Genomic DNA, 26,564 nt, shown 5'->3' with positions numbered 1-26,564 from the left:
GTTTCATTTTCAATTTTATTTATTTTTTGACAAAGCTGCTTGGAGGATCCTCTTTTGCGTTTTCTTGCAACAGGCAGAGACAGAGCAGACGAGGTGCAGTCCCCCCCCATGCAGCTGTAGCAGCATCAGAAGTAGAAAGTGATAGGAGGCTGTTGAAGTGGACAAGCAAGATTACATTTTGTTGAATTGCTCCAAGTCATTTTTGTGTACATGTATGGAGGAGTGACTGAACATGTGGATTGAAAGAATTTCTTTCTGGAATTAAAAAAAAGCATTCTGTTCTATTCTATTCTATTCTATTCTGTTCTATTCTATTCCATCGTTTTTACTCAATCCCAGTTCAACATTTTTTCAGCATAGTTGTTCATAAACTGTAATCAAACAATCAACATTGCAATCAGCCTTTGCTAATGACTCTAATTCTATACTACATTTGCATTAAGTGGTTTATAGATGATGGAGAACCGCTATGGCAGAAGATTGTTTCATTTGTCAGACTCAGTGAGTTGTCATCAGTTCGCTATTATCACATTATTCACCGGAGGCAAAAGCAGATCTTCTGTGTTTTTATCTGTTGTTTATTGCACATGCCGTGATCTCGTGCACATGTTTATAGTCAAAAACCACACAGTGACTTCACTGTTTCTGACATCATGACTCATTTTGATAGCCCCCACTCAACATCATTCATCACTTGTGTCAACATGCAAGTCTTTATGAAGATGTGAGTTGAAGGCGCTGATCGCATATTTCTGCAGGGTTGTAGCACCAAGCATTCTTGAAAGACAGACAGCACTCTGGTGGGTGAATTTGCAGGAGGGTGTGTGTGTGTGTGTGTGTGTGTGTGTGTGTGTGTGTGTGTGTGTGTGTGTGTGTGTGTGTGTGTGTGTGTGTGTGTGTGTGTGTGTGTGTGTGTGTGTGTGTGGGCGCGCGTGCGTGGGTGTTAAGAAGAGTGTGAAAGAGTACAACTGCATGGTTTAAAAAGTAGGAAACAGTGGGGAAAAGCCACCTGGATCAGGCGATGTAAAGGACAGGCTGGTTGTATTCCCTCTATTATCCATTTATCAGGCAGAATGTGATCCTGTATGTTTACTTGAGCCTGAGGAGAGTACTGCAAATTCTTATCTAATGTGGAACATACATCTTTTTGAAGGTGACGTAGTGAATCTGCAACATTGCACAGTGTGAGCTTAGACCTGTGGTGATACTGATGAACAGTTTTGGCTTTTGAAGCCTCACACATGAGGTTCCTCACAAAACCCTATACATCTACATCATAGAACTGTAATACTGTAACATCGACGACAACAGCGGAGTACAACAGCAGCTGTTTTTGTAGTTTGAAGAGTTTGAAATCATCTGCTGCTGCCCAACCAGGGATAGTCTGATGTTTATTGTGACGATGATATTACTGACTCCATTTAAAAAAGAAAAGAAAAAAAGATTTTAGCTTAACACACACATGAAAAGCATGAATGAAAATGAAACCTGATTGAATATTAGAAGCTTTTGATTCTGTCTAAGACCTTTTAATATCCACCTCCTGTCTTGGCACTTATTCTGTTTCTCTGCATGTCAGATTGGATTTGTGATAATGTGCAGTGGAGTGATTGGTTGAAAGCACAGACAAGTAAGATTTCTAAAAGTTTGAATAGATTTGTGAACCATTATATTCTTTCCTGGTACTGTATGTTCTGTCTGCAGTTAAAAAACACATTTCTGGCTGTTTGTAGACTTTAAACTGCATCGGAATGTGTATGCGAGTGAGTGTGTGACCGTGTTTCTCTCTGTTTGCCCTGTGATGGAGGAGAGGCCTGTCCACGGTGCACAGTGCTTTCATCCAGAGAGCTGAAATCGGCTTCAGCGAGCCGTGACCCAGAGTTGGAAAAGGCAGCATGGAAGATGAGTGGAGGGAATTTCATATAAACATAAGATGGAAATATGATTTTACAAGTTGAAAAAAAGACAATATGAGAGAATAACTTCATCTAAATACTGGCCAGATAAATAAACCAGGCATTAATGAACCCTGTGGGTGATTTTAGTCCAAAGATAAGTAGCATTTGTCTCTTTAAATCTAAATGTTCAAACTCTTATGTCGGCGATCAACATTTCAGAATATTCATTGCTCTGTTAAGACGACCAAAAACCACCGGAGCCTCTGAATTGTGCCGTACAAAAGTGCTTTATTTCTTAAAAAAGCAATACAATCATGTGTACTGTTCTATATTTACAAAGTGATTAGTAAATTAAATTAAAAGTGTCAGACTCTGCATCCAGACCACCATCTGTCCTGCTGCATTTTGTACATAAGAGTACACATCATGTGTTGCTGACACTGCTGAAATCACTAAAACAAGTGTGCGATCTGCTCGATAAGTTCTGCGATAATAATCGTACAATTTCTAAATCCTCAAAATACTTAAAGCTTCAACCTAAATGTTGGGAAACAAGAAAGGGTTGTTTATAGTGCACATTAGCAATTATATATGTTAATACTGATAGACATCATCCAGATAATTTAAACATTAATTGGGCTTAATGTTATGTGTGGGTTGGGTGCAAAACCTATAACCACTATTGCTTGTTCCGATACGGTCATTGACACCACAGTCACCATTTTCCATACGGTTCGAGATTTATGGCAGATGAACGTCCTTGTCACCGTCATCTAGAGCCTGTTTGATGGACTCAACAACACCCAGCTCACCCCATGCTCCATTCCACTCATACCCTCATACCCAGTGCCCCATTAGCAAACACTCTTTGTGTGTGTGTGTGTGTGTGTGTGTGTGTGTGTGTGTGTGTGTGTGTGTGTGTGTGTGTGTGTGTGTGTGTGTGTGTGTGTGTGTGTGTGTGTGTGTCCATGGTGCACTGTATCAGATATATGGCCTTGCTGACAGTCCTCATCTCAGGGGTAGAGTGGGGGGATGGGAGAGAAGAGTGATAAAGGAAATAGAAGACACAAGTGTTGGGCGAGAGATTAGTGCGAACGGAAGTATTGAGCGGTTCTGAAAGGATGTGTAAAGGACTCATTTATTTTATAAGAGCCTTTAATTCATATTTTTCATCATGATCTGTGAACAGATCCACAGTGTTACTCACCCAAGCCTGCAGCGCTTTTCAACTGTGTGGAAGTTCGGACTCGTTTCGCTTCAGTTTCACACTGTCCATGCTTACTGTGTTGAATCGCCACCACCACTTTCAGAGCATGTTTGATACAGCACGCAACCCTTCTCAGCAGAAGAAAAACAGACCGTGGACTACATGGTCGAGGCCAAACAGCAGTGGGAACCTGCTGCTCACTGTTGAACACAGTGAAGCACTGAGCAGCTAAAGAGCCACATATTTCCCCCAGGTTTCAGCAGACCAGAGGTAATAGAGACTGAATATTGGTCATATATTCACATGGATGACAGAAAGCCCACTCCAAGTGAATTATTGTAAAGTGAATTGCTGTGTAACACCTGGATGTTTGAATAACATGCCAGTGTTGTGCTTACATTTTGCTTTTGTGGTTCCAAAGTGGCCAGAAAAAGATAATTGATTGCAGGTTCAGATGCATTCATCACCTTTTGGGTTCGGCTCTAATCATGAAGAAGACAAAGCCACCACCAAGCTATGTAATTGATTTTAATAATTCTAATCCTCTCAAGAACCAAATGGAGGTCACTGTATGAAAGTTACTGACGTGTAGTAAAACATGTTAAGACCAAGGTAATAACTTAATTTGGTGATCTTTTTCTTTTTGGGGGGGGGGGATTACATTTTCACCTAAACCCAAAACTTAGATCACTTCTAATAAATCAAATAGTCTTTTTTTTCTACTAGTAAATGAGAGTTTGCCCTTTGGCCAACTTCATAAAATCTCAGGTTGCAGTGGCAGGAGTCTGTTAAAGAGTAGATGACAAACTGGACAATACTGGCCATAGCAATGCTATATAACCATATGCAGACAATTCACACAGATTTAATCAGTATATCAAAAGTATTTGGATTCAACTCATATATTATAGGATGGATACTGAAATGTCGTGGCGCGGATGCAACTCCAGATAGTTTGTGTTTAGTTGTCAGCTTGTATCACATGAAGCTCCTGAGACATTTGGACTGATGAAGAAAAACATTACTTCTTTATGCTAACTCTGCTGTCCTGGCAGCTAAATACACAATATACTACCTTATTTCTGTTTGCTGCTTCCTTTCAGCGTCGCATTGATTTTGATGGAAGAAATAATATTGTTGATTTCTGTAAATGAAAGCTTGGTAGCATGTTTAAGATTGTACTGGGATTTATTTGTGCTCCTTTATATTCAGTGCTGTGCAAGTTACTGAATATTAATTATTCATTACATTTAGGAGCTATTCCTTTGAAAAAATGCAGTTACTTAAGGTGTAACTATATATATATAAAAAAATTTTGTTATGAAACGTACTTTGTATTACTTTTGTTGCCTGTACTGTTATCTTATGCAGTGTGTTTTAGTTTTGTATTGATGATGTGAGATGACTGATTCATCCAAAATGTAAAGCTACATTTCAGTGATCAGTGAGTGGGAGGAAGATGCTCTATAATGTAAATGTTACCGGTTGATAGACTTGGTAGATTTTAAGCCTTTATAACAGTTATCAGAAAAGAAACTAAATCTCTGCAGCCCTACAGGTGTCTTTAGGTATGAAAAAAGTCCTTTGAAACTTAGTCACTGTATCAGAGTCACTAATACTTTCTGGCAACGAGTTATTGCAAAACTAAGTTCATATACAGTTATCTGCAGTCAATATGTGTTGTTTGAACTATTAACTAATCCAGTTCTTCAGAAACATGCTTTTATGGGTCAACTCATTCCGTTTATTTCATGATATACAGTATAGGTCGGCTGAAAGCCCAAGCATGATGTGTTCAAGAAATTGTTGTATTATTGTAAACAGAGCAGGCGGGAGTTGTGCTGACTGGATAAAAGGTTTGGAAGTATCCTGGAATGAAAGGCATTGACTGGACAAGTGAAGCGAGAATAGAGGGGACTAATTGGACAGAAGGTTAAAGGGAAATAATGACGACAGAGTATGTGAGTAGTACTAATGTAATGTTGAGACACTGCGACATTACAAAGAGCATTTTTAATATAATAAGTATGTTGATTCTCTTTTTTTTTCTTCTGTAGTACAAGACATTTCTGTCCACTGTTGATTATCATTTTCATTTCTCGAGAGAAAATATTTCAATGCGTGTGTGTGTTTATTATATTTTACATGATTTAACCAGTTCTGTCAGATCTGAAATTCTTGTCTTTCGCACTTCAGACTCAATGACATGAAGTCCAATTTGTGGGACTTCTGTGGAGAAATACCGTAGGTAAGTTACAGAGGTTACGTTCAGATGACAAGAGTGACCCAAGTTAAGTTTCACTCTCAAAAAAACTGAAACTTTAAATCATGCCATGGCACGAGTGTGAGACGAGCGCAGTATTCAATCTGAGTGGTTTAATTTTCTTCTGCCCGATGACAGAGTCAGAATTAGCAGTGGGAACCCATCCATCCTCCTGTCAACGGTTTATACTCATAAATCACCTTCAGGAGCTTTATTCTTCCCGCAGGGAACGACGGGATGTGTCATTCTGCTGGGATAAAGACAGTAGCACAAAGATGTCGCTATTCTGTGTCTGGCTTTATGAAATACACAAAGAAAGATATTCTCAACCAAAATGCTTTGATTCATTGAGTCCATCGGACAGTGAGTCTTCCTAAGTCGAGAATGTGAATGTATGGGTGATGAAAATGAAAGATCTGGAGCTCCTGGTGTTGGGAAACGAAGTAACTTCTATAATCAGGGCTTACTTCTTCTTTCTGCTATCTGATCTTTCAGCACGGATGGCTGGGTGTCACTGCTTCTAGGTGTGGCTCAGTTGGTAGAACGTTTCAATTCCATGTTGGCAGTGCGGACACCCCCCAGAGCGCCCTGTGTAACGTGTCAACGGGTCGTTGGGCAAGAAACCAACCCCAAGTTTATATGAATGATTTGAGTCAGCAAGTAGGTGATGGATCAAGTTTTCAGGTTCTTTGAGACGTCTCACGTTGTAAAACATACAAATACACTTTCTTCTTCTTTGGATTTTTTTTAAGGCCTGCATTTTTAGTGATTTTCACCATTATCAATTTTTCTTTTCTGGTCTTTGGAGCTCGTTGTTTGTTCTTGGGTAATATGCTAGAAACAAGTTTGGGACTTGACGTTCTCTGTTTGAAATATGCCAGACGACAAGAATGTTTCTGGTTCGAACCTCTCAGATGATGAAGTTTTCTGTGTGACTTTTTCCGTCCATCTAAAGAATGTGCAGCTTTGAATCTGACTTCCTATGTGGAGTTTGCCTGTGTTCCCTGAGGCTCCATTGATATTCATTTATTTATTTCATGACATCTGTTTACTTAGGATAACACTACAGGTCTTAATCCTTCATTCTGATTCTTTGCTGACATCCACTATTTTGTGCTGTGGTTCACATTATAATTTAACTGTATGTAGCTGCAGTGTGTTCAGTCAGTGGCCCTGAAGTGACTGACGCATGCAGAAGATGGAAAGTCACATACAACATGGCGTTTGTTGTTCATTAAAATAGATCATAAAAAGTGATGCTAAATTATGTTTGAATATTATATCTGAGGTTTGCTATTCATCGTGTTTCCGAATCAGCGCTGAGGTCTCAGAAACAAGAGGAACATACTGAAGGTAATCTATGAAAACCCGACAGTCAGCTGGCATCGCCACCAGTTTGCTCAGAATAAATTGAGTTAAGTTAACAATTGTTAAGTTGACCATTGTTTCAAGCAGATGTCGACAGCTCTCTCTCAGGAGAAGCTTTAGTCGATGTCTGGCACAGAGACAGGAGGAGCCAGGAAATGTATCATGAACCCAGCCATTGCAGGATGACCCAGCCTAATTGGAAGATGGATATTTGCTGTGTCCCTACAAGCAAATCTATTGATGGAAAAAAAAAATGGCTTAAAAAGGTTTTATTTTTTGTGGGAGTTTGCAGCATTAGCCAAAATGGTAATGTGAAATAAGAGTTTAAGCAATGTACGTCTGTCAGATGTTGATATTAATTACAGATTATTATTGTTTATTCAAAAATAGTATTTCATCCACTTACAGATATTGAAAGTAAATGTAACCATCTTATTATTCATACTCTAACTGGGATTATTAAACCCATGTGATGTCAGACTTGAACAAAGTTTGAGTGTTGTGATGTGCTGGCGTTACACACAGAAACTGCGTGTAATGCCAGCAGAAGACATTCACTTACCCACATCCAGCTTGTTGATGTACAGGGTGCTTCAGCTGGCGCCTTGATGTACAAGTACAAATGACTACAAGAGGCCATTTAGCTCTTAAGAGCTTCTCTGCTCTCTTGCTGCCTCCACATTTCTCTGCAGTTGCTTTGCTGTTCTGCTTGTATGCTGGTGCATCATGTTGTAGACTTGTGCTAAATCCGTCCCTCAAGTCATGACTGTTTTGTGGCTTAAAATTGAAATCCTGTCCATGAAGAGAGGGAAAGACAGAATACAGTGATCTTCTGCTCAGAAAAAGTAATGCTTATTTACAATTCTTTTTTTGGATATTATTTGCCAACTCGATTGATTTTTGACAAATGAGCTCAATTCAGCTTTTGAAAGCTTTAACCCCGACGTTGAAGAAGCGGAGTTGGGATTTCAGTTCTGCAGGTTTGAATCCCACTCCCTCTGAGTAAAACCCTTAACTCTCACCAGCTCCTCTGGCACTTCACTGTAGCAGTCCACCTCTCATAGAAATATGATGGGTTGGCTGTGGAATTATTATTTCTACAAAAGGGATACAAAAAAAAAAAATCGACAAAAAAATCTTGTACTTCATCTTGGATGAGGTAACGCTCACCTGTGAGACAATAGAAATCTATCGGGAACATGTCGTTTCTCTGAGAAAACAACCCCCCCACAAAACCAACACGTTTTATTGAGACACTTCTGTATTGGAGTGAAAAGTTATTTCAATCTCTAGCCGCTCAAAATTGTTTAAAAAAACACTTTCAGAAACCATTCTACACAGTGAAATTGGCTTCTTGTGTTTACTTTGCCACCATTTAGCTTTTCTTGTGTTTCGGGTCTGAACGTTAGCAGAACACTCACTTTCATAATAGAGCAAAAAAAACAAAAAGACAGAAAAGTGCAAATTGAAGTTGTAATAGTTGGCCAGCATGAACAAAGGAATTGGCAGCTAAAAAAAGAAATGTTCCCGTTGAGAACAGTGAGAGTTCAGTATATTGGAGAATTTTTTTGTTGGAGATATATTCAACACAGGCTACCACAGAAAAAAACCCACTTCAATAGTACAATATAAACTTATAAAAGAAGAAATACAGACATCTTAGGAACATAAGATAGTACAGTACAAATGTGAAAAAAATAAATAAATCTTACCCTTGTCAATCTTATGAAGCATAAATGTAGACTACCCTGTTAGATACACTATTAGATGTGGTAGTCGTGTAACGGTCATATCGCTATTGGTTATAACTGTATAGTGATGGCACAGGGTGAAGTGTGAATATATTTAAATACTCTGGCAGTTCACCCTCCAACCATTAAAAAAAAAAGAAATCTGCTATGTTGCTTGAGCAAATTTGGTTTCACAGGGGTGAGAGTAAATCCCCACTCACCATGAGCAGAGGCTTATAGTCAGGTCATCAGTTCATCACAAGGCAAACAGACTGGTAAACGCACGCACGGTGGAGCAGTGGTTAGCGCTCTCGCCTCGCAGCAACAAAGTCTGTTCCCATACCGGCTGTGGTGACCCTAAATTGCTCGTAGGTGTGAATGTGAGTGTGTGTGGTTGTTTGTCTCTGTGTGACAGAGTGGAAACCTGTCGTGGGTCTATCCTGTCCCCTTTTCCCAGAGTTAGCATGGTGTTGCTCTTCCGCCTCGCAACACTGAACACGATTATGCGGATGTAAATGTGGATGAATGTGAATAAACTGGAGTACTGAGAAAAAGAGCATGCGAAGGGAGAACATGCAAACTCCAAACAGAAAGCCTGTTTCTGACTATAATACACTACCTTGATGTTTTAATAATTGTATATGCTGTTTGTATATGTTGTTTTATGCTTTCACTGCAAGTTGCCTCCTCCAATATGGCAGTAACATTAACATATAAACCAGCAACCACTGCATATGTTCGTCGTCAAAATGAAGCCCAGTAAACAGTTATTTTAATCTGCATTATCTTCAAAGGACAACATCGGGGTTCGGAGAGGACACACTAAAGAAATGCAAACACAACTAATGAGTGTAGGACTGATATTGACGGGGGAGTTTTCTATCTTCTCAGTTGGAAAAATATCCTCCAATCTGAGGCCTCTCGTTTCAGTGTGAGAACCAAGCAGAGGAGGTTGGGCGTGGAGAGGGGGAGGGAAGAGAGCGGGGGTCGCACTTGCTGTCGGCAGAATCTGTCTTGTCTCAGCAGGAGCCACCTGCTTCCCTCAGCCCTGACATATACCCTCCCTGACATCAAAAACCAGGTCTTCTACTATTGTAGCCCATGTGTTACGGAAATAAGCGTGGTTGGACCGGGAAGCAGCAGAATACGAAATGCAAGCGGCCACAACTCCACTGTGTTACAGTGGTTGGTTTGCATGTTCTTCCTGTGCCTGGCCTGTATCTTGGTACATTGACTTCCTCCAACCATCCAATGCAATATTGACTGTAAATTGATCAGTCCATACTTGTTGGCACTCTGATGAACCGGTGACCTGCCCAGACTGTGACCCACCAATTTGCAAGTCGCACTTAAAATAGGCTCCGGTCCTCGCCTCATTAAACTTGTATGTTGTGGGTTTAGAAGATGGATGGATGAAGTGAGTATGGTCATAATAAGTAGTTGTTATTTGCAGTAAATGCTGTGGAACAATGTCAACAAATCTGCAGTTATAAGCCTGCTTGGTCTTTGCCAAAGGGTTTGACCGTAGTCCTCCTGTACGCCTTTTGGGAATTTTGTCCTCGACTGCAGAACTTGATTATGGGTCTGAATTTCTTTTTCTGTGAAGATATTTCACTTTCAAAGCATTAACATTCAAAGCATTAACAAAGCATCCAAAAATGCAAACAAACCCAATAAAGTGAGGAAAACATAATTGAAGACCGAGTCATGAAGAACTTTTTCTTCACTATTTTTCCACCCCCAAAAAAAAAAGAAAGAGTGCGAGGAGGAGTAGACGTGTCCGGATTTGGAATGTGTTCTCCGTCATTCCTGCAGGGCAACAGTAACTCAGCATGAAATTTTAACCAGAAAGTCTGAGTTTGATCCAGCTGGGAACCAGAGCAAAGACAAGGGAGAACTGGAGGATTCAGCTGCGTCAGAGTGAGAAAGAAGCTGAGGTGGATGATTATCAAGACGGGGGGGGGGGGGGGGTGGGGTGGAGAGGCGTGGAATCAAAACAAAACTTGTGAAACCATGTGCTGCTGCAGAAAGTGGGTTGTGAACTGGCATACACTAAGTCGGCATGTGCTCAAGAGAGGGAAAAGGAGCTCAAATGATAAGGGATGTCTGCACTTGTGTATTTATATGCTTGTCTGTTTGCAATATGTGAGTGTGCATGTTTTATTAGAAACTCTCCGGGCAGCCATTTGACGGGCCAGTGATCACTGCTGGCCAGGGTTTGAGCCACCTGTCGCACAGACATGAAACCTGGCTCATACCAAATATGGAAATCCATGCTTCTCATGTATTAGGGAAACCTTTTTATAATTTCTTATGAATATGTAACAAGTTGTCAATGTATGTGTTGGAAATAAAGTGCAGCTGTTGACACCCGGCTCACTTAAACCTGAACTGGATAAATATTCCTATTAATACATTTAAGCGGGTTGCAGTTCTAAATGGCCAAATTTTTGTTTTTGTTTTTCTTCCCAAAAACGTTGCTCTGGGGGTGTTGCAAAAAGGAAGCGATAAAATCACATTTGCACCTGTAAATGACAGGAGTGCAGTCATATTTATATATTTTTTTTTTTAGATTTTCACTGCTCATACTGCTCAAGGCCACATAAATGTCTTGTAGTATTTCAGTGTGATGAGTACAGCACACAGTCGGGTCACGTGAACACTAATCTTAAATCAAATTTTACTGTTAGTGCAGCTCTCTTCTTGCTGCAGACCTGAGCGCGGCTCTCCCTTTCTACCGTATATCATTCCATCAGTGGGTCAAGGACATTGTTACTGCCGGTAAGGAGGCCACGCAGAGTGTGTTTGCCCGCTAATCCCTCTATCTCGCCATCTCTTCTCTATGCACACACACCATGCTGAAGCCATTCCTCACCGCTACTCTTCCCCAGTAACTATGTTTGTGTTTTCAAACCACCTCATTTAAGAGGGCAGGACGGAAACAGAATGAATGCAGGAGTGTGTGCGGGTGCGTGTGCGTGTGTGTGTGCATGTAGTGAATGAAATAGGTGTCACAGTAAACACCTTGTTTCTCTTCTTCCTACTTGACTGACGTGGGGGAAAAACATTCTCAGTTGTGCTTCTCCGCCTTACATTTTGTATTGACTTTCACACTTTTCTCTCGATGCAACACACACCTCCTCACGGCGACTCCCCGGGTGCAACGGAGGGATTAGAAACGACAAACGTAAACGGTGAAAGGGTCAGAGACTGACTGAAAGCCAATTTTCAGTGTGGCTGGTCTTTATTTACAGGAATGTGATTGAAGTTGTGGGTGAAGGGAGAGCGGCTGACAAACACGGGGATGAGACTTGTCGTCGCGAACCACAGATATCACAGTGATATAATGCTCCTGGCACAATATGCACAGGGGGATAATTCTGTGATTCTTCCTCTCGGGAGGATTTAAGTGTGTAGTTCCACTTGGAGGGGTGCCGTTATGGATTCAGTGTTTGTGTTTACAAGGCAGTGGAGCAGGTTCAATCTTTAATGGAAGTCATGGGCTGATGGGCGACCTCAGTGGACTGTTTACCCTGCTGCTCTGAAGACCACGTCCACTTTTCATTTTGTCTTCAGGGGTGTTGACATGTGCTAACGGTGAAATAAACAAAAAAAAATAACAGGAGTCTATCTTTGATGATGTAATGTGCCCATGCTTGCAATGATATATATACTTTTGTGTTCCTGGATTCTGATCTCGCGGCTGCAATAAGATGCTGTTCAAAGTCAAAGTTGCTTTATTTGTTGGTTTTAATTGTCATTATTTTCCGATGTAAATCAAATTATTTTGATGTGATGACCTCTATCACTGAGGTTTCACCTCCTAATTTTAAAATGTCTTTGTTTCTGTCCCCTATATTAATTCTATATTTATTTGTACACTGAATAATGTCAGGTTCGATACTATGTTAGTTGAGAAAGGAGAAAACATGAGGTTGAGGACACCCTTGTCTTTATTTACACACTTTTTTATTTTAATTTTATAAGGGCATAAAGAGGCTTTCATGTGATTACATTTCAAAATGTCCAAGAAAATGTGGCTGAGATTTATCAGATAAACGGCACGGTTAAAATTCACAAAGTAGTTGGAATTATTATTGAATAAGAAAGTAAACAAACTTAGCAAAAACCAAAATAACAGCAACAAGTAAAGTTAAAATTGCAATGTTGAACATAGTTGCACATCACTGATTATTCTCATACTGTGCCTTCCCACAGCAAACATTAAAATATTTGTACTCCAGGGTAGAAATGTGCAGTAAAATTGTAGTCAAAGACAATGGTGGCGTTCTTGTGTGCAGAAAAGACAATTTATCCATTAATAGTCTCTTCAAACTATCTGAGATTGGGCTGGATAGATTTAACTTCAGGCAAGGCAATAAACAGTCAATAGCAAAAATGTGGCTCGGCTTCTCAGATCCCTCTTTAAACTGAATGGTTGTGTTAGTTTACACAAAATGTGGGTCCTGTAACACAGTCCTCTGCTTTCCAGTGCTTTTGAAAAAAACAAGCAATCACATTTACAGACTATATAATACAGGGATTAAACTATTTACTAAATGTATGATAGCCAATGTTGTAGCTTGAATGGGACTTGTGCTGACAACTTGTGAACGCAGTAAGGAACACTTAAAACGTGTGGTGTAGATAACACTGGGATTGTGGACGGGATTTTCCTCTTGCATTGCAGCCACTGATCGGTGAATTACAGCTGAAAGCCGTGGTGTTTAGGGAGCGCGCAGTCTCACAAGTTGTCAGACCAAGCTGTTATCACATTCCATATCAAAACCATCCTCTCAGGGCAGTTGATTTTTTTGTGCTCCATCGAAGTGTTCACCAAAACACGCATGCAATGAGAGTTTTAAAGTGCTCCAAGCTAATACTGGAGCACTGACTGGGCTTGCTAAAAATGTCAGTTTTTGAAAAGTATTGAAAGTATTACTTGGAGGTATACACACACACACACACACACAACACTCAGGTTATGTCTTAATGTGTTTCACATTAAACATTAGTTTTGTATTGGCATTAGACAGCTCTTTAATTAAAAAACAGACTAGGTCATTATATACAGCCAGCAACAGTCACACCTGCATCGTGTTTTGAGATATTTAATGGTCCTAATTACACAGATTACATACAGTTTGATTTAGAAATTAAATTGTTACACAGGCTTTCACAAAAAGACATATGATCCACACATATAATCCAATCAAATTAAAAACACACTATTATGCACACAATTCTGAAGTAGAAACAAATTATATGTAAGAAAAATGCTAATACGTATAGTATTTATTTATAAGAAGCTTTAGCTGAGCACAATTCATTGGAAGTAGGAAATCTAAATTTGAGAAGCACAGTCAGGGAGGGACGATATTAATTACATTAATATGACTATATGTGTGTACTGATTTAGGTTATTACATTAATAAATACATTATGCATGCACGCACTATCTTGTTTTTGCAAATGTTTTCTTATTGTTACACAGCTGTGAACAGTCGCAAAGAGCTTTACAGAATTAAAAGCAGAAACAACATTTTTGTCAATTCTTGTCGGCATTAAAATAAAAAGGAAGAATGTTTTGTTTTAATCAAGAGAACCCTTTTAAGTGTTGTCTGTAGTTTGTTTTTAAAAGAAAAATCCTCAGTAAGAAGTAAAAGAACGTGGGCTGACTACCTGTTGGCAGGTTTGCCTTTCTGACTCCTTCCCAAGCCAAGTGGCTGCTTTGAAACAAGCGGAGAAGTGTTAATCAGAAAGCCGCTGAAATAGCGTGGCGGCAATCTCAATACAACCAAGTGAAACATTATTGAGCAGCGTGATTGGATGAAGCGAACGTGGGAGATCATTACGACGTGGAATGTAAAAGCAAACAGAGTGAAACAAACTGGAATATCATAAGGAAACGAAGCAGCGTGGCGCACTCAGCTGGTAAATTGCATGGCTGTGACGAGAGGCGGGATTGTTTGCGCTCCTAAAAATAGTCTTTAAATGTCTTATGATGCGCCAGGACTGTGAGAGGCAAACATTCAGCTCAATTTAAGTACAGAATAGCAGAAGGCCTGTTTTAGAGGGAGAAGGGCACCCAGTGGGACAATGCAACCGTGTTTCAATGCAACCAAATGGGGCGCGACATCCGTCTGTATACTGTGTACAACTGTAGCATCTGATCAGGGGCAGAGGATGAACATACACTCGTTCAACTTGATAGTCACTTATAATGGAATCCAGTTCTGTTGCTTCAAATTGCTGCATCTTTGCAGGGCTACACATTTGTTGGGATGTCGGTTTTCTTCTTACGAAAGGAGCTCTCCTTGTATGGAGGTCCGGAGAAAGAAACGCAGAGCAGGAGACCAACAGCAGGGAATCTGATAGAGTAGAACCACCGCGTTAAATGAATAGACACATGTCGGCACTAAGAAGTGAGACAGAAACAGAAATAGAAGTGCCATTCTGGTTGGAAGTATTTAATCCTGTCATATTCGTATTGCATTCGCCTTGTTGTTTCATTGTCTATTGTCTGAATGATAACAAGCCAAATACGTATTACTACTGTACCACCTGGGAAATGTTTGAAAGATTACTGTAAGTTATTTGTGACAGAATTGAGCCGTTCTTGAGAACTGTGCCACCTTAATTTCTGAACTCGCGATGAAATCTTCCACATTTGGAGTATTCCCTCTTCTCAAAGAACTTTCTAGCTATACAAGTAATTAATTTATCAGTAAAATAAACTGCACTGAGGGATTTGGTATTGAATGGCATTTTAAATTTAAACAGAAAAATGTAGAGCACAAGCCTAAAGCAAAATGCCCCTCCTCCTTCTCCCTGTTATGAATATTACAGCTGATTTGAGGGGTGAGCTGGCTGAACCTCACCTCTGTGTGGGTTACCTTCCATGGCCTTCACTGATATGGAACATGCCTGCTCTCCATGAGAGAAGCCTGCATGGTGCTGAGAGGAACCCGAAAAAGAGAACAATGTACATTCTAGAAAACCTAATCATAGCCCAACTCAAAATATGTTTTTGTTCCTTTTTTTGGAGAGAAAAAAAAGTATTTAAAGCTTTTAAATGAAGCTGTCGTGGTGGGACTGTACACTTGTGAACATTATATGACAGCAAAACGCTGCAATGCAAATTCAGGTAGCTCGCATTTCAAATGAATAAAATAATAAACTGTTATTCAGTCATTTCCTTGAAAGCTGTTTGCATTTTTTTATATTTTCTTTATAAAAAACAACAGAGGTTTTCAGTTTTCACTTGTTGTGTGTACTGTGCCTGGGTTAGTTCAACATTTTTTTTCTGTTAAAATATAGCTCAACACTATTAAACTGGGAAATTAGCTTACCATTTTTCTGTTTCCTAATACTTTCCTAATACTTTTTTGTCTTTATTTGTTTATTGCATTGGTTCTTGATTTTACCAGGTGTAAATGTTTGGTAATGTAAAGTGTTTTTAATAAAAATGTGCTTTACAAATAAAGTTGCCTTGGATATAAAAGTGGAAATTTTCCACAGAGATGACAGAAGCAAATTTGATGTCACTTAACATAATGCAGAATGCATTTGAGTATTTCTATGGAAAAAAAATTATGATTCATTATTTTGGCACTCTATATAAAAAAAACCAATATTTGGTAATAAGAGAGGGGAATAGTGGATACTACTTCTCCAAGCAGTCTGGAAGAAGCATATTATTATTTAATTGATGAATGAACAAGGAACATTTCAAAAATACAAGACGGAAGGAAAATATCTCCACATCAAACACAATGATTTAATGTGACTGCATCAGTAAACAGTTTGGAAGATGTGCTTTTACATCTGGTCCCAGGTGACATTTAACTATAATTGCTTTATCTTTAATCCACCTGTTGACAAAAGCAGATTGTATGTACGGTAACCTCTGAGACTTTCTGTTTGTTTTCTTTTGCTTTGTTGGTTCCCCACACTGAGCTCCCGTTTGAATCACTTGTATTGCTGGACAGGTTTGACAGTGATTGTATGCACGCAGTTGCTCATGTCTCAAGAAAAAAACAAAACAAAAACAAACTTGTTGCCAGGTGCTAAACACTTCGCGTGTGTCGTCCGCTTGTGTGTGTCGCTGTGGCTCAGTGTGGGTCGGCACCACGGCTCACAAAGAGTTAACAGTGAGTTCAGCAGGATACCTGTCCTGGTATTCCATCTATCTCTTTGCTCCTCTTTTGTGCTTCACATCATCAAATTCTGTCTTTGATGCAACAAAAACACATTTCTGGAGAGGAGTGGAAGCTCATTTACTTCCTTCAGTATCAGTGTGTGTCCCTCATGCTGATTGGAGGGCCGTGTTGCTTTATGGCTGCTGCCGGGCTTCACAGGCACAGCAGCCGGAAAGCTGTTTATCTTTCAAAACATATGAAAAAAAAAAAAAAAAAACCTTGATTGTTCATTTGAAAGAAATAAGTCAGTCAAACTTGAAGTCTGTTTTTTTTTCTAATATTTGGTTGGGAGAATGTCCTATATTATCATATATTCCTTTGCTTCAGTTCAAGGTTTGTATAGATAGTGATCAGACTTTATGACTGAATGTGGTATTACTCTTGATATTTTTGAGAAAATTTAATGAATGATATAAATGACATCATCAGATTGGTTTTAGTAATCAATATTTATCATATATTTTACAGCTGATTGAAAACAAAACTCGAGGTAGGCACATGGTGCGGGATGAATGTATATTCTATTTTATCATTGAAATGGATCATTTAGACATTCATGGAATTTAGATTCACGTGAAGTTATTTTACAATATGACAATGAGATCAGATACTTCAATTCATATATTGTGTTGTTTATTGGAGTATTTGTACATACACATAAGTACATTCAGATAAATTGAACACTTGTTTGTGCATGCGCAACCCAGGTGTTCTGGATGTGCAACTTAAGTTTCTCTTTTTTTTCCTTCGCAGGAAGTCCATGAAATTTTGAAAGAATACGAGCTCAAGTACTGCTTTGTGGACCGCAACAAAGGGACAGGTAAGACTCACGTCTAACCAGACATTTAGATGTTTACAAAAACACACCTGCACGTCTGTACTTGTGAGGACTAAAAACAACTAAATGAACTAATTGTCCGTTCATCTTAAGAATCACAACTAAACGTTTCAGCCCCAAATTTGACCTTTGAACTGTCTTTGAAAGAGAGACGCCAAATCAAAATGTTTCCATTGGTTCTCGCAAAGGTAGATGTCGAGGATCTCTTTTTTTTCTCTTTCTTTCACACACACACACACACACACACACACACACACACACACACACACACACACACACACACACACACACACACACACACACACACACACACACACACACACACACACACACACACAGCAATGTCCCATCTGTCACGGCTTATTTGTATTGATAACTTTATGGAAAGCTGTGTAGCGGTGGAATTCTGTCTGTGACTGGAATGAATCGTGAAGAACAAATGACATTTTGAAACAATGTAACATATTTTAGAAACACTAAAAGGCCTGTGGACACGTGTGTCTGTCTTTTATTGCTATAGCATTATTTTTACGTTTTTGTCAAATTAGAGCAAAATGGAACAACCAATTAAAGTACTGATAGTACTATTGACGGTGGTTAAATATCAGTGCAGTCTCTATACAAGGGATGGCGTCTCCAAAGAAAGGAGTTTTTTTTAATTGATTGACATGATGAAAATAAAATCTACAATTCAACACTCAATATAAATGTAAGCTTCAGCGTCTTTAAAACATTGTTTAGTTGTTATGTTGTGTTCTTGCAAATCTGTCTTTCATAGTGCCTGAAATTCCTCCACACAGCACTGTGTTGTGCACCTCGTGTGCCTCATGCGCCTGCTGTGAAGCCCACAGACAGAGAGAGACACAGAGAGACGGATACATAATCACCAAGCGTTTTATCTCTGTTGATAAAGTATTTTATCGGTTGTTTGCTGATTATGATTCTGAGGAGGAAGATCTCTCAGCCAAGGATGCAACACATCAGATTCACGATGCACCTGAAGCGCGCTAAGTTTACGTGATGCACCTGAACGCAACATTCACGGCAGTCGGCTGCTGGTGCTCCGGACCACGGGAAGCAGCACAAGAGCAGAAATGTCACATTTAAGGCAAGTTTTGGAGAAGCAGAGGCGCTAAAAACAGCATGAGAGATTCTACATGCGGAAGTAGAATCTGGCGGCATGAAGCCCGTTAACACGTTAAAATCCATAAATTAGAGCCATCGTGTTATAACCCGCAGGGTTCAAAGTGTTGGCAAAAAGTCACGGCTTATCGTCCAGAAAATACGGTACAAATAGACCTTAATGTGTGTTTGTGTTATAGCAGTGGACATGAGGGAAGCATCATGGGCTCTTCAAGCAAAATGCCAACAAAAGGGGGAAAAAAAAGTATTTCTTTTCAAGTCTTTTCATTTTCACAAGGCTGCACATTGTTGTATGCCGACCAAAGAATCAGTTTGCAATAAAAGTGTGAGGCTGGGAATGCCCTGTAGGCTTTCTCATTATGTTAGCCTTATTTTACCAATTACCCTGATTACCGTGTGATTCCATATTTCAGAGTGGTAAAAGTACCTTTTTACCCACATTAATTACAAACCTCTCCCCATCACACACACTTGTGCAACTCTCACCATAACTACAACTACCAAGCCTTGACATGACCCTCAATGTATTATATCTTCAGAACATGTTCAGAAGGAAAAAAACAATTCATTACATACATGACACTGTAGTAACGTAACTACGTAAACAGACTGAGGTCCACACACACACACATACACACACACACACACACACACACACACACACACACACACACACACACACACACACACACACACACACACACACACACACACACACACACACACCCCTGGAGTGTGTCCCTTTCCAGGGAAATCTTACATAGAGTCTATATTTAGTCCGGGCAGTCCACCAAGCATCTGAAATACAACACTTTCAGAAAGTGGAGGGGAGCAGTAAACAGCTGAGACATTAAAGCGACAGCTCCTCCAAAAGGTTAATGGTGTTTCAGAGTAAATGAGCGCCTGATGAAACACGGGACCCTCATTGGACCAGTGGCCGGGCTGCTGTACTAATTAGGGTGCTGAGGTGGATGAAGTGGTGAGGAGTTCATTATTCTCAACATCAAACATCGTCTCGGACAAAATTTAAATTTCATTCACAAACAAAGTGATGCTCGGCACCAGCATGGCTTTTTCCTCATTTGTTTTCCTCCTCTTTTTCACTTATCAGCCATGCTGTAGCTCTTCTAGTTACTTTTGGCTTCCACAGTGACACAGTTGGGTTTTTTTTTGGTTTTCCATGACCTTCCTGTATCGTTACTATTCATGTTCGTCCCAAGAATGTCAGTCTTTTGGCAACAAGGTATAGCAGCCTTTGTGAGTTTGAGTTCTCGTTAAATTAAGCTGAAAAAAAAGCAGTGGTAGTTGGACTATTTTTCTTAACATCCAAATGTCTGTGGCATTTTTTCAGCAATGTGCATTTTCACATGCAAATGATTAAGCAAGCTAATTTGTTATATTAGTTCTGCTTCGACTTTCTGGCAGGAATATCAATGATAGGTGAAGGTAAATGTGACACTAATAGTGTTGCACTCTGGATTTCTTTCATCAACTCATGTATTATCCACGACACATAATAGAAATGTCTCCTGACATATTTTGTTTAAGTAATATTAATTATGAAGTTTGTAGTTCTAACTTCTCCAAGGTCATAATTTTCAGAATTTTATCAGGAGGCTAGGCCAGAAGAGTTTTATTATTATCAGTGTAACAAATACAGCTAAATTATGTGAGAGAGTAAAGCATTGAGCCTGGCTTGGAAACAGTGTTACCGTCAATGCCTGCTCATGATTGCCAGTGATTTGGGAGCACAGACAGTGACTTTTGTTGTTTTAGTGGAACGATAACCCAGGTCTGTCCTTGGTACAGGTCTTTTAACTGTAACCAAGATGTTTTCTCTCTGAGACGTTCCTCGTCTCATTTTAGCTTGTCCAACAAAGTTTATATTTCCCTTGATTCATGAAGCTTTTTTTTTTTTTTTTTTTTTAACTTTTCTTCAGGTAGCCTGAAGTCACACCGTGGAATCTTTTTCACAAGCTTTAACTGCAGTAAAAAAACATCCTATGGAAACATGTCAACTCTCTCAGAAGCAGTACAAATGCGTTCTCTACACAAAAATATCTCAGCATGTCAGTAAAGTGAAATCACTGGCTACTATAGAGATATATGTGGTCATGTCATAACACTGTTGTATTAAAGTAAGCTGATGTAAGAGTTTTTCCTTTTTCTTTTGAAATTTGTTATAAAGGATCAAATTATGTAGATAATTATGGAGCTTCTCTACATACTTTGTATTTATGCCCTCATCTGCCTGCTCATGGAATTGTTGCTTGAGTCAAAACAGCTCCTTAAAGGGGTCATTTTATGCAGAATTCACTTTCTAATAGTTTTCTAACTTTGAATATATCATTTTTGGACCAACGAGACCTGTGTGAAAGTGTTGGAAAGCTGTATAATATGACCCCCCCTTTAAAGTTTAATGGAAATAATCTAAAAATGGAAATACTAGCAGTATGTTGAGCTCAGTCATTAAGAAAATGTATTTAAATTTTTCCTAGCTCAGCATTTGTTTAGTATTCCACCTTTAGGTTGAGGAGTGTATCAATTTTGAATATCAGGTGAAGATACTTTGCTTATTTGTCACTAGTTTCCTACAGCTGTTTCAGACACGAGGTGCAAATACTGGTGGTTCAGAGAGAAGGGGATCCAGAGCACTGCTCCGTCACCCTAATGGACTAAGGCAACACAAGTGAACTGCTGGGAGAGGACTTATTTGACAATAGACGAATAGTGGTAACACAAACAAATATTTGATCAACTTTATTGCAATGGTCAGCAAATCAAACAGCTCAGGCGTCCGGGCCGCCTCACTGATGAAAAACGAATTCAGCCTGGTATGTCCCCGGAGGGCAGCAGTATTGTTGGAGCCACTATTAGTAACGAAGAAATCACATCCACCCAGAAGCGAGGCATCAAGACCAAATGCTCACAGCTTTTGGAATAACTCTTTAAATCATCATCTGTTTTTGACAAACCATCCTCAAAAGGAGCTGCAAACCACATCCTCCAAGTAAAGTCTTCGGTGACCAAACCTCACAAGCATGTGCTCATTCCTCTTGATGTCATGACATAAGAGAGAGGTCTTTTCGTGGTTTGTGAACGAAGTGTTGGACTATATCTAGAAAGCAGTTGCTCATAATGAGTTCCTGTGTCCTTACAGCAGAGCAGCACACCTCGAGTTATATCGTGCTTATTTTGAATTGGGAGATTCGCCCTTGGAAAAGTGAGTAGATGTGTTGTCTCAAACCTGAAGTGCCGAGTCATTTCCTTGGAAATGAATGCTTTCTCACATGCATTACAGCAAATTCCTTCTCCTTGCCTTCACCATTAGTAACACCTATATAGTCTCCATGTATCAGATTCTTCTTCCTTTGACTGGGTGAAGAACAACCCAGCTTTAATCTTGTTTTCAACATCTTTTAGTTACTCCATTTTTCCTGTTTGAGCAATTCTGGGAGATTCAGGGTTTGAATTTTCTTCCTGCCAGCAGCAAACATGAATCTGCCAGCTCCTGCAAAATTTGCTCAGGTCCTGCAAGAGTCCCTTCCCAATGCACTTCTCTACTCCAACCAGTCAGTTGTTAAATTTCAAGTGCATGTGGTCCATCAGTTGTTGTCTCTTGATGTTTTGGTTTTTTGTTGAAATGGACAAGTTCCTGCAGAAACTAATAATGGCGGCTGTTCTGATTATATTAGTACAAAGGAGCTGGTTTGAAGTGGAGAGCAGCTGCAACAGGATGTGTAGGAACTGTTTCCTGCACTGGACAACATGTGAGCCTACGTGTGTTCATGCATGTGTGTTTGGAGATCCCCGACTGCTTCACTTTGAGGTGTGGAAGATTGATTTCAAGCCGATGTAACTTTTCACTCTGTGTGTGTGTGTGTGTCAGTGTGTGTGTGTGTGTGTGTGTGTGTGTGTGTGTGTGTGTGTGTGTGTGTGTGTGTGTGTGTGTGTGTGTGTGTGTGTGTGTGTGTGTAAGGACTGAATATTTTACCTTGATCCAGTAACCCCTCCTGGCTTGTCGCCTCATCAACTGTAAACACATACTTCCACCGGACCTCAGCTCTCGGGATGTAACACTTGTCATTTGTTTTGATGTAATGCACACACGTGTACGTTGAGTGTACGTTACGACAAATGTGCTCTACTTTCGAACTTTTATGTGTGTTTTTCCAAGGACAACATGGACTCTGTCTGTGAGTCATTCGTGTGTGTTTATGACACAGACATGCCAGCCACCAGATCAGTTTTCGGACAAGCTGGATAACATCATCCCTCCAAGTGTTTACAGTCTGAGTCACACTCTTCTTTACATCTCTCTCTCTCTCTCCCTCTGTCTCCTCCTCTTCTACCTTTTCTGCTTCTCCAACCTCACAGAAAGAAGATATAATACATTTTTCTTATTTTTTTCGCTTTGTTTCACCCTTTCTGAGTTTTCCTTTCTTTAGTTTTTTAAAAATGTTTTATTTGAACCCCTGAAATGTTGAAGCTGGAGTTCTGACCTTCAGCTGGGATGAAGAAACATGAGTTAATGATTACTAAAGTTAAATATGCCAACTTTCTATGTTGTGTCTGAATTTTCTCCACAGAAGCTGGCTGCCTACTGTTGTGAACATTTCCACTTCAGTGAGGGCAGTAACTCAGCAGCAATAGGAGTCTTGAGACAGAAAAATGTGACTGGAGCTGAAAGTGCAGAAAAAAGGTACTCACTAATGTTGAGTGTCCTCTGCTATGTTCTGTTAATTTCGCTACTGAGCGCCTTCCTTCACTTCATTAATTGTGTTACTTTCGTGTCTCTAAGGCCTTATTGTGTCTCTTCCTTTTGACTTTATCAAAGTGCAATCTTTCATCAGTTGAGTTTATTTGAGAAAAACATCCTTTAAAGTTGCTCTGCGCTGAGTTGCATTACACTCAGATCACATATGATTTACAGAGTGTGGCTGTGATCGCACTGCTGTTGCTGTTGCTAATAAGGCAGTCGAGCCACTGTCGGGGCCAAAGATCCCTAATGGGGAAGCCAAGTATATTTTGAAACTCTTCTGTGTCGTATCATTTCTTTCAGCCAGTAGATAAAGGAAGAAATGTTAGGTACATGCCTTTTTAGTTGTTTTCCAACGAAGGCCTCCAAGCCAGTCTAATATACATAGATAACAATGAAATTATATATAATACAATGCAAAAACAATATGTAACAGGTTGTTTACAAACTTAGCTGCGCATTAGACAAACTGACCAGCGTTATTTTCAATCGCTCTCCAGTATATAGTGATTCTTTACTCCTCCTCTGCCTACTACAAGCTGAGGTTTGTTATTGAAGTAGCTTCAGAAATACTTTTACTCTTTACTTGGACTCTTTACCCAAATTTAAAGACGAGTCACATTTGTAAGGAAATTTGAACACCGGCACAAATAAAATTTGCAGTTTCAGTGTCGTTACAAGACGCTTAATATTTCCTGTTGAGCTGCTTTCATTCCACAAGTACTTGGCTCAGTGTCTGTACTGATATTTCTTCAGATAGGCTGAATGCCTGGAAAAACTAAATGGAGGATGCCACCTTTGAAACACTGTGAAAGTTAGGTTTCAACATCGTGAACAGAAATGTCCCCACCATCCAGGAGTGCAAAACAAAGCTTTGGAACATTTTATATCGGTACTTGGCTTGCCAGTTATTTATTTCCCGTCATTCTTATTTCATGATGTGATGCATAATACAGTTATTTGTGATGATTAAATTCTTGAATCAATTCTTAACTCACACATAATTAGCACATGCTGTTGATGAAAATCACTCCCAAAGAAAATACCTTTGCTTGAGTTGAAAACTGCATGTCTTGAAACCACTGTGCTAAAACCAGGGGAACCTTGTGGAACTGAAGACAAAGATGGAAACAATGATCACAAATAAACATTGAACTTTGTGAGGCAGGATTTTAACAAGTCATCTCAAGAGTCGGCGCTTGTGTGTGATGGAAATGGAGTGAAGGAGCACACCGTAATCAATCTTGGCTCAATTTGTTGCTGAGCCCTCAGCAGAGAATTATTCAGGAATCAGCATGAGTCAGGTTACGTCATTTTCTCATCTATCTTATGGGATTGGAGCTGCTTTTGAAGGAGTGTGCTCAGTTTCAAATAAGGGCAGTGATCAACAGATCAAAGTGCTCATTGCTTCAAAACTTAGAACAAAACTTTATAAATATTATATGATGTGGGATGATTCACCTACTGGCTATGCTGCGTGGTTAATGATTTTTTATTAAATTCAAACTGGGCACTTCTAAAAAGAATGGATTTGCTATGAAATTAGTTTTGCAAATTATTTTGTTAATCAGGAATATATTAAACTCTGTTGTAAATTTCATATCACAATACACAGGCTATGTGTTTTTGCCATTGAGTTGCCAAATTACAACAGAATGCAACTGTTATATGTCAAATTATGCTAAAATGTGAAATTGGTTTTATATTGGTTTATATTTTTCTGCTGTTATTATCAGCCCATGAGCTCAATAATATGTATGATAAATATAAAAAACTATATTTTAATAATATGAAGAGAATGAATGATCATTTGTTGATCTTCTCCTATATTTCCACGGTGTTATTGTTACTTTAATGTTTTGATCTTTAGGTGATTAAGTCTCTGTGAGATAACGTGTCGGTCACCCCTGCATTTTCGTTGTACTCCCCCCTACATGCTGAGAAGACCTGGCTTTGCTTTTCTGTGCGCAGTTTGCAACCAATACATGCTGAACTCAAAAATAAAGTTATGTAACTATTCCGTGGAGAACAGGTCACTTTGTTAAAAAGTATCAGTACTAGACCTAACAGTTTTAAGTTCAGTACTGATGCAGAAGTGGAATGGGAGCTGACTAAAACCGTTAAACAAACCGCTTTGAGAGATATGCGTATATTAAACTGAATTGGAGTGAAATCACAGCTTGGCTCGGCATCAAAGTCCTAGTTTTTCATGTGGCCCGTCTATAAAATTAATTGGTCACCCTTGCCCTCAAGAGATTAACTGGATGGATGTTATTTCAGCAATTCTTGCTGGCCGTTGCATTAGCATATATTAAAAAAAACCACTATATCATATATTTTTTCTTTTCAAATTTAAAATATGCTTGATCCTTACTGCACATTAGCAGTTTTGCTTTTTATTCATGTTGGCATGGTCCAGAGTGTACGTTGCCCTTCTCCCAGTTTTAATTGGATAGATTCCAACATACTTTTGAAGAACTGCATATAGAAAAAGGAAAATGGATGTTTACCAACATAATTTTCATAATGGTAGTCTCATATACAGAGTAATCTATACCTATTTTATAATTGTCAAAAACTAATTTGTGGCTCTGTGATTGTCACCTTTTACCACAATGTTTCTTCAATGAATACACTGTTACATGGATGCATCAAAAGTCTGTTTTGATTTTTTATCATATCCAAACATCAGTACTGATATTTAAGAAACAGACATGATTCAGATGCTGCTGTCAAGCCAGTAGGAAATTAAACATGCCGTCATTCCCCCAAAGAAAAGGAAACTGATGCTGTTACTGTGGGTACAGACTTTCCTGTAATTGGTGTGAAAGGCAGAAATATTCCCAGTGTGCAACATATCGCATATGCGGATACGATAAACACAGACAATCATGCACAGGACACAAGATATTGTTGAGCTCTCTTGGGACTGAAAGTTTATTTTGTGTGTTTTTATGCGCTGGAGAACACAGTTCTCAATTACAGACTCAAAGGCTCTGTGATATTGGACTTATAATCTGATTTTGAAGTGAAACAAATAATTACCAGTACAAATAGCGATTGTAATGACTCCTCATTGGTTATCATTCATTAGAATATATTTGAATTTTTTTTTTTGGCAGGGGTGTAGCTTTACTGTGTAGTTGGCGATTAGTTC

At 39.3% G+C, this 26,564-nt stretch overlaps 1 protein-coding gene across 1 annotated transcript in view; it reads left to right on the top strand.

The window, feature by feature from the left end:
* Positions 1-26,564, top strand: part of raver2 (ribonucleoprotein, PTB-binding 2) — a gene marked incomplete at both ends in the record, with an annotated part of 74,626 nt that overhangs the window by 865 nt on the left and 47,197 nt on the right. Inside the window, one exon of the mRNA XM_080505709.1 lies at positions 17,421-17,487. Coding sequence (XP_080361835.1) covers positions 17,421-17,487 — 67 coding nt within the window. The remainder of the gene's footprint in view (positions 1-17,420; positions 17,488-26,564) is intronic.

Source organism: Blennius ocellaris (assembly GCF_963422515.1).
Source record: "Blennius ocellaris genome assembly, chromosome: 12".
Classification (NCBI taxonomy): Eukaryota; Metazoa; Chordata; class Actinopteri; order Blenniiformes; family Blenniidae; genus Blennius; species Blennius ocellaris.
This window is presented reverse-complemented; position numbering and strand designations above follow the sequence as displayed.